This window comes from Pseudophryne corroboree, chromosome 6 (assembly GCF_028390025.1).
Source record: "Pseudophryne corroboree isolate aPseCor3 chromosome 6, aPseCor3.hap2, whole genome shotgun sequence".
Lineage (NCBI taxonomy): Eukaryota > Metazoa > Chordata > Amphibia > Anura > Myobatrachidae > Pseudophryne > Pseudophryne corroboree.
The window spans coordinates 292,456,911-292,466,525 of record NC_086449.1 but is presented as its reverse complement, the minus strand read 5'-3'; the positions used below and the strand labels follow the sequence as shown (position 1 = coordinate 292,466,525).

General features: G+C 47.9%; 1 protein-coding gene across 4 annotated transcripts in view; it reads left to right on the top strand.

Annotated features, from left to right (window-relative positions):
• Positions 1-1,233: 1,233 nt before the first annotated feature.
• Positions 1,234-9,615, top strand: part of DNAAF4 (dynein axonemal assembly factor 4) — a 105,704-nt gene continuing 97,322 nt past the window's right edge. Inside the window, exon 1 of one of the 4 annotated variants that reach the window (XM_063926133.1) lies at positions 1,234-1,435. In XM_063926133.1, coding sequence (XP_063782203.1) covers positions 1,331-1,435 — 105 coding nt within the window. In that variant the 5' untranslated portion in view covers positions 1,234-1,330. Of the gene's footprint in view, positions 1,436-1,542; positions 1,885-4,173; positions 4,338-9,615 lie in introns of those variants that run through there. The other 3 variants (XM_063926131.1, XM_063926132.1, XM_063926134.1) reach the window with 3 other exon arrangements.

Genomic DNA, 9,615 nt, shown 5'->3' with positions numbered 1-9,615 from the left:
TTTGGCATGCTCCCTCCCAATGCTCGCACATCGTATGGCGGCAAACGTCTTTTGTTAGCTATAGGAGCGGCAGCCTGCAAGACCATTCTACAAACCTGGCTGCAACCATCTCAGCCACTATTGTCACTTTTTAAAGCTAAATTACATTATCTATTTAGGATGCAGTGGATTGAGGTCACTCTTGCTAGGGAGGCTAAGGTGGAGAGGTTTTTCCTAACGTGGGAAACATATATAGCCACCTTATCATTACCAATACGAACACAAATTCACAATAGTCTAAAAGACACGACTTGGTACATGTTACAAATGGCACCAAATGACCCTCCAATTCCTCTGTAATACAATACTTTAGTGAATAATGGAGGCCGGACAAAGTGTCATGAATGAGGCCTATTCCGGCCGGGGGGATGGCGGGGCACTGGTGACACGGCAAATATTGACTATGATTGTGATTATCCTGATTTTGGTTCAATTACAATGTGTACATATGTATACACATATTTAATACCCCATTACTGTGACATTGTATCAGTTAACATTAGGATGAGGTTTCATATTTCATGTTAATGCATGTTGACTTCCTGTAATCCTGAAACTTTCATTACGATTTGTCACAATGTTTGAAAACAGATTATTGATGCTTCAATAAAAAATAAAAAAATAAAAAAAAAAGAATAAGAATCTGCTTTGTACTGTAGCTCTCCACTTTTGTCATCCCCTCACAGGAATGTCAGGGTCTGAGGCTCTCATAATGAAAATACTAAAGGAAAACACATATACACATTCAGCGTCATATCCTTAGTTTTTTTTTTAATAGACAAATGCTTATTTGCTCTGATTGGTTCTGGTAAGAGCACATTCTTACTTATACGGATATGCTATAATAGAATTTAATTGTAATAATTTAGATTTTACAGGCGACCACAGTTTCAAGGGTGTCTATCCCTGGCGTTTTTATAATAGGTGCAATGTATGCACACGGACCCCGGGATCCAGGGAGGGATGGGGAGAATACACTGCACCCATAGTTTAATAAACCCTAAACCCTTCCAGAGTCTCGCATCGGTAGCTGTAGCCGTGGCAAAAATCACCAAAATGGTCACCGCTGTGCCGCACATGCGTAGTAGTAATTAGTATCCAGAACATGGCGGATGTCATGTTTCCGGAGACCTGCGCATGCACAGTACTCTGTAGCGCAATGCCAGAGTCTACTGCGCTGTGTGATCCCCCTCCTTTGTTAAAACACCCCTGGTGTCTCTCCATATATTGTTTTAGCAAATGTTTCTTCAACCTAAAATATAACAAGTGAGGAACACAGCATGCAGGATACATGTTTATTCATACATGGCCACAGAATGGGAGGCAGCCAATTGACAGAGTACTAATCCCCACAGAATTACGTTACACAATAATTCGGAAAAGTATTAACAAAAATGTAAGTATCTGCTGAAATGTCCGATGTACAGGGCTGAGAGTAGCGATCAGCTTTCCTGGGGGCGTGCCAAGTTTACTGTTTCCAGGTATATGGAGGGTAACGCAGCCTGTGGGACTGTAAGGCTCAGCATGCACTGACAGGCAGCCATTGCGACTAGTTGATGATATATGACCACACTCAGCAGCCTCAGAATATAATCCCCCGGCCACAGTGTGCAATCATGCAGGAAGCGGCCGGGCCTTAGCGCTGTCGCTGCAGGATGTTGTCTGTTGTCCGTGGCAACCGGAGCCGCCGTCTCCCCCTACTGCCCGGTAACCGCCGCTAAGATGCCGATCACAGTGACGGACTACACATGGCAGCAGACGGAGAGGGAGGTCTATGTCTCAGTCCCACTAAAGGGCAGGAAGGCCGACCAGAGTAATGTGCTGTGCACGGAGCACTACATTAAGGTACCTGCCGGCCATTGCGGCGCCGCCTGGAACTGTGTACGCTGCTCGTCTATGCAATCCTTACTCGCAGTGACTGAATCTGCTGCCTGCAGTACAGTAGCTGCAACTGGTGTATAAGGCGAAGAGTTGATGAACATTATTTTACATGGTTCTATATATCTTAGAATTATTGTTTTTCTCAGATGTGTGCAGAACATCTGCTCCCAATTTAAACCTAAATGAACAATACAATATAAACAAGTTGTAACATGTATGAACAAACACATTGGGGCAGATTTATTAAGCCTGGTGAAGTGATAAAGTGGAAGGTGATAAAGGACCAGCCAATCAGCTCCTAACTGTCATTTTTCAAACCCAGCCTGTAACATGGAAGTTAGGAGCTGATTGGTTGGTACTTTATCACCTTCCACTTTATCACTTCACCAGGCTTAATAAATCTGCCCCATTGTCTCGTATGTCCTAGTGGATACTGGGGACTTTAGTACCATGGGGTATAGATTGGGTCCACTGGAGCCTGGCACTTTAAAACTTTTAGTGTGTGTATATGTGTGTGCTGGCTCCTCCCCTCTATGCCCCTCCTACCAGACTCAGTTTAGGAAAATGTGCCCAAGGAGCCGTTTGCATTTCTCTGGAGCTCCAGAGATTTTTTCTTTATTGTTATTTTAGTTTATTATTTTCCGGTAGCCATGGTTGGCAACCAGACTACTTGCTTTGTGGGACTTAGAGGGGGGACCAAACCAACCTCCTGAGGCTTAATGGTTCGTAATCACAGCTGACAGGACACTGAGCTCCTGAGATGCTGATCACACATCGTTAGTATGTGTACCCACGCCAGCAGCTAGCCTCCACCCTCTAATAGATGCCGAAGTTACAAGGTGCGGTGAGCAGGGCCGTAACTAGGTGTGTGCCGATGGTGCCTTGCCCACAGCGCACTTGCACTGAAGGCGCACCATCGACAGCACCCAAACCGCCCCCCGACACGGTCACAGCCACTGTCACTACAGCGCTGCCGCCTGTCATCTGCCGCCCGCCGGATCCGCCGCCTCTGAAGTCCTGTGAGCTCCGCATTCTGCATTCCCCCCAGCATAACCACAGTGCCAATATTCAGAAAAGAAAATTTTGAACCGTTCGCCTGTGTGGCGCAATGCTGCCCGTCCACTATAGACACCAAAGTAAAATCACCAATTTTACAAAAAACAATATGCAATGGAAAAATATGGGGTGGTGCCTATTTGTGTACAGGGCGCATATGAAATACTCAACATATGAAATACATCCCTTCTTTGAAGATGAATACAGGTATCCTTCGTGTGGAAACTTGAGATCTTCTCTGATATGTGACTTTTCCCCCCCCCTCTCTCGGAGTGTCTTTAACAGGACCTTTATCAAGAACTCGGTTCTTGATAAAGGTCCTGTTAAAGACCGAAACGCGTTGAACGAACAGTACTGTGAGTAGCCTTGGATGACCTAATTTGGAACTATTTTTATCAACTGGATTTTTGCTGGGTTTTTTTTTTTTTATTATTGTACATTCTGCAAAGCACTTTGTGATGCACTTTGGAACTTTTCTGGAAATAAATTCCCTCTTTTTTTTTATTATATAATGAGGAACTTCCATTTTTATCCTGTATACTCTGTGAGGAATAATTTCTTGTTGGATTTCATACAACCCCGGCAAAAAGATACCTTGATAGGAGTCGACCCTCGATATATCCAGTGAGTTGTGGTACGCATATCCTTTAGAGAACAAAAGATACCTTTATACGTTTTTCCCAACTACAAAGTTGTGTAAATTGGGGTACGCATCTAACAGATTTTAACGATACCTTTATGTGATTTGATACTGCATCTCCAGTGTGAGTCTTGGGTACGCCCCTAAAATTTGCATCGTACTGTCATAAAGACATTGATTCATCAAAGATACCTTTATGGGATTCCACTCACTTGTTTCTGTGTGAGTGGGGTACGCCCTCTTATTTCTTTGAGCTGTGAAAGTATCCAGAGTGGTGTGAAACTATTCTACACATTTGTTCTTTTCCTTTGTCTTTTATGAACACTGGAACTACTATATGACACTCCGAGAGAGGGGAAAGAAAAAAAAAAGTCACATATCAGAGAAGATCTCAAGTTTCCACACGAAGGATACCTGTATTCCTCTTCAAAGAAGGGATGTATTTCATATGTTGAGTATTTCATATGCGCCCTGTACACAAATAGGCACCACCCCATATTTTTCCATAACCACAGTGCCGCCTGTCTCCCGTCATCTGCCGCCTGCCGGAGCCACCACATCTGAAGGGACTCTGAGCGCCGTGCTCTGAGTCCTGCCGGTGCCTGTCTCCTCCCGCCGCCTCTGCAGGGGACACGGGAGCGCTGCAATCAGCTCCCAGGTCTCTGCCTCTCTCAGCAGCCAGCCTGCCGAATTAACACAGCAGATGGATGCCAGGTCACAGGTGAGTCTCTCTCTCCCCCTCTCATAAAAGGGGGACTGCTGTCATAATGTGTAAAAAAAAAAAAAAAACAACGGGGACTGCCTGCCATAATGTGTGTAGGGGGACTGCCTGCCATAATGTTTTTTTTTTTTTGTTTTTTAAATGGGGACTGCCTGCCATAATGTATAAATGGGACTGCCTGCCATGTTGTTAAAAATAAAAATGGGGACTGCCTGCCATGATGTGTAAATAGGGGGACTGCCTGCCATAATGTTTTTTTAAAAAATGGGGACTGCCTGCCATAATGTGCAAATAGGGGGATTGCCTGCCATAATGTTTTTTTTTGTTTTTTTTTAAATAGGGGACTCTGCTTGCCTAATGTGTAAAAAAAAAAAAAAAAAAAAAAGGGGACTCTGCTTAAATGTGTAAAAAAAAAAAAAAAAAAAACACCTCTTCCCCATGAAGCCACGCCCCTGTATATTTTGCGCGCACCTCCGGCGCGCACTTGTCCTTATTTGTGTGTGTGTGTGGGGGGGGGAGGGGGAGCGCCGATGCTGTTTCTTGCACACAGCGCTAAAATGTCTAGTTACGGCACTGGCGGTGAGTGTCACACCGGGGTCCTGGTTAGCGGGTCCCCGGTGCAGTTTGGAGGCAAGTCATGCGGCAGTCACGGGCCTGGAGCTGCGGTGCCTGCCACGAACATACTGGCTCAGGGCTGTTGCCCCGCAGTGCTCACTGTCTTAAAAGGATTTGTGTGTACTGTAACAACGCATGCTTTACTGTTTTGTATGTGGCCAGTATAATCTGTTTTAGGGACCGCGCGCCATCACAAGGGGCGGGGCTTCCCGGAGCAGGACCAGCAGCCGGAAGGCGGCATTTTCTGCCTGCTGCGGATCTTAATGGCTGCATGCACGCTGCTCCTCTAGGACCGACGCTGGTACCAGGGGGTCATAGCAAAGGGGGGGAGCACGCCAGCGGTAGCACCGCTGCACTAGTATCGGGTCATACACATAATTCAACACATTGTGCTGCTGTGTTCTGTGTGCAGGTGTCCGCTCCTCAGTTTCACTCCAGTGGCTCTCTAGGGTCTGTGTGGGGTGTTGGTCAGTGGGCTATTGGTGTATTACTTCTGGGTATGATGTCTGTTGACATGGTTATGTGTGCTGCTTGCAATTCTACCCCCTCTTCAGCGGGGTCACTCATGTGTGAGCAATGTTCCTTATCTTCACAGGGACCCAGCTCACTGGCACCTGACTGTTTAGATAGCTTTAAAAGCATGATTCAAAATGTAAATTCGGAATTAGCTGCAGCTAAAAGAGAGAGATAGGTATTAAAACACTCTATTGATTGTGTGGCTAAAACAGCAGATGCCAAGAAGGCTACTCAGCCCCCTCTAGTGGTGTCACATAAACGCTCACTGCCACAGGTGCTCCAGTCTGATTCTGATTCTGATCAGCCTGATGTGAATGATGATGATATGGATGAGGACAGCTCTCTGTCCCCTGGGGTGGAGGGTCTCATGTTTGCTGTAAGAGAGGATCTCCACATACCGGATCAGGAGGCGGAACCAGATGAGGAGTTATACTTTAATGTTAGACCCAAGAGTTCAGCAACTTTTCCGATGTCTAAAGAATTAAACTGACTGGCAGGGAGGCATGGTTAAACCCTGATAAAAAAAATTAAAATTCCTCAGAGGTTTTTATCTACTTTTTACCTCCCGGCTAAGGACAGGAAGGTATTGGAAAAACCCCCGTCAGTCGATACATCGGTATCCAGACTGTCTAAAAAATTGTTACTGCCAGTACCAGGGGCTATATCCCTAAAAGAGCCAGCTGACCGTAAGATTGAGACCACGCTCAAGGCAATATATACGGCAGCTGGCGCAGCACAACGCCCCACAATTGTTTGTGGGTGGATTTCCAGGGCAATAGTCAAGTGGTCTGATAATGTTATCGATAGTTTGGACAATTTGCCCCGAGATGAGGTAGTTACTCTGCTGCAACACATACTGGATGCTGCAAATTCTAGGAGCGAGGCTATTAAGGAGTTGTGTAAGATTAATGGCCGCACTACTGCTATGGCTGTTTCTGCACGCGGAGCTCTGTGATTGCGTCAGTGGACAGCAGACGCTGATTCCAAAAAGGGTGTGGAAAATCTTCCCTTTACAGGTGATGCTTTGTTTGGAGATGAACTAAATAAATTGATCTCCCAAACAACGGTGGGTAAGTCTACCTATCTGCCGTCGGCTGTACCACCTGCTAGACGTTCTTACACCGGACCCTCCTTGCAGTCCTTTCGGGTAGCAAGGTTCAGAGGCAGGGGCCAAGAGGATCTCGTGGTAAGTGCCTTAAACCTGTGGCTGCTGCTTCCCTGGACCAGACCACTGGATCCCCTGCCGCTAAGCCTTCCTCATGACGGAACCAGCAGCCAGGCAAATTTCAGGTAGGTGCTCGCCTTCAACACTTCGCCCACGTGTGGGCGGCATCCTGCGGGGATCCTTGGGTGAGGGACCTCATTTCCCAAGGATACCAGCTGGAATTTCAAACACTCCCTCCTCACAGATTTTTCAAGACGGGCTTACCAACTTTAACCGCAGCAAAAGTTTCCTTGCAAGAGGCTATTCAAAAACTTTTGCAGACAGGGGTGGTGGTTCCTGTACCTCCTCCGTTACGCAGTGGGGGGTTTTACTCCAGTCTTTTTGTCATTCCCAAACCAGACGGTTCGGTGCACCCCATCTTGAACCCGAAGTCTCTAAACCCGTATCTGCGGGTGTTCAAGTTCAATATGGAATCTATGCGGGTGGTGGTGTCCGCTCTGGAAGAGGGGGAGTTCCTGGTGTCTCTGGCTGTCAAGGATGCTTACCTACACATTCCCATGTGGCCTCCTCATCAGGCTTACCTCAGGTTCGCCATATTGGATGACCATTTCCAGTTTCAGACCTTACCCTTTGGATTATCAACAGCTCTGAGGGTCTTCACCAAGGTCATGGCGGAGATGATGCTGCAACTGCGCATGATGGGAGTCAACATAGGGGGTCATTCCAACCCGATCGCTTGCTGCAGTTTATCGCAGCGCAGTGATTGGGTCGGAACTGCGCATGCGCCGGTGCCGCAGTGCGCTGGCACATGCCAGACGGGCGAAGGCCGCCATTGCCTAGTGATCGCCTCTGAGGCAGAGGCGGTCGCTGGGCGGGAGGGGGCTGGATGGCGGTGTTAAGCCACCATTTAGGGGGCGTGGTCCAGCCAACGTTAAGCCGCCGTTTAGGGGGCGGGCTGCGGCGGCTGCATGACGTCACACGCAGCCGCTGCGACCAGGGGCAGCGAAGAGGTTCTCCCGGCCAGCTGCAGGAGCTGCGCTGGCCGGGAGTAACTCCTGAGATGCAAAAGCATCGCCGCTGTGCGATGCCTTTGCAATTCTGCAGGGGGGGGGGAGAGCGGCACTGACATGCGGGGTGGACTAGCCCTGTGCTGGGCATCCCCCCGCATGTCTGAGTGCCTGATCGTAGCTGTGCTAAATTTAGCACAGCTACGATCAACTCGGAATGACCCCCACAGTCTCCTACTTGGATGATCGAATCATAAAAGCTATGTCCAGGGAGCGTCTCCTGCACTGCATTGATCTGACAACTCGCCTTACGGATCATGGGTGGATCATACATTTTCAGAAATCTCACCTAGAACCGACCTAATGTCTTTAGTTCCTGGGAATGATACTGGATACAGTATACTGGATACAGTGTCTCAAAAGGTGTTTCTCCCGATGGACAAGGCCTTGGTTATCCAGGCTTTGGTCCGCTCGGTCCTCGCAAGGAGTCCATACAACTTTGCATCCACTTACTGGGCGAGATGGTGCTGCTTACGAGGCAATCCAATATGGCAGATTCCATGCCCGGCCATTTCAACTGGATCTACTGGACAAATGGTCGGGTTCTCACCTTCACATGCATCGGGAAGTGACCTTGTCTCCAAAAGCCCAGATTTCTCTATTATGGTGGCTAAAAGTACCTCGCCTGGTAGAGGGCAGGAGTTTCAATATCTACTCGTGGATTCTACTGACAACGGATCACAGCCTCCGGGGTTGGGAGGCTGTGACCCAAGGGGTCCAGTTCCAGGGGATATGGTCGAGATAGGAATCGACTCTGCCGATAAACATCCTGGAACTCAGGGCAATTTACAATGCCCTTCTGCAGGCTTCTCATCTCCTGTAAGAGCCCTTATTTGAGTTTTCATGAAGTCAGGGCGGAACTGAGGACCCATCCTCAATTTTTGCCTAAAGTGGTGTCAGCTTTTCATGTGAATCAGCCTATTGTGGTTCCGGTGTTGTTTGGCACTTCTGTTGGCCCGGAGACCTTGGATGTGGTCAGCGCTCTAAAGAGTTATTTCAAAAGGACGGCCCGTCATCGGAAATCTGACTCACTGTTTGTCCTTTATGATACCTCCAAGATTGGTCAGCCTGCTTCTAAGCAATCTATTGCTCGTTGGCTCAGGTTGACTATTCAACAGGCCTATACGGCGGCGGCCCTGCCCTTGCCGACGTCTTTTCAGGCCCACTCGACAAGGTCGGTGGGGTCCTCCTGTACGGCTGCCCGGGGTGTATCAGCACTGCAGTTGTGCCGAGCTGCTACTTGATCTGGTTCGAACACTTTTGTGAATTTCTGTAGGTTCGATACCTTGGCCAAGGATGACCTTCAGTTTGGTCAAGCGGTGTTGCAGGGGTCTTAACACTCTCCCACCCATTTGGGAGCTTTGGGACTTCCCCATGGTACTAAAGTATTAGACCCCAGTATCCACTAGGACGTAAGAGAAAATAGGAATTTAATACCTACCAGAAATCCCTTTTCTTCTAGTCCATAGTGGATACTGGGCGCCCACCTCAGTGCTTCGTTCCTGCTTACCTGTGTAAGTATTTGGTTGGACCGACGTTGCGGTCCCATAATGTTGTTGGGAGAGCCGTGCTATCCAGGTTAGGTTGGTGTTGCTATCCTCTGTTCTGGTTAGTACCCTCCTTTTCGTTCATGGTTGTGTGTTGGCTTGTTGCCTCACCGCTGTTGTATTGTTCTTCTCACACATTATGTCTGTCTCCTCGGGCACAGTTTTCCTAGACTAAGTCTGGTAGGAGGGGCATAGAGGGGAAGAGCCAGCACACACACACACACACACACACACACACACACACACACACACACACACACACACTAAAAGTTTTAAAGTGCCAGACTCCAGTGGACCCGATATATACCCCATAGTACTATAGTACAAGACCCCAGTATCCACTACGGACGAGGAGAAAAGGGATTGCC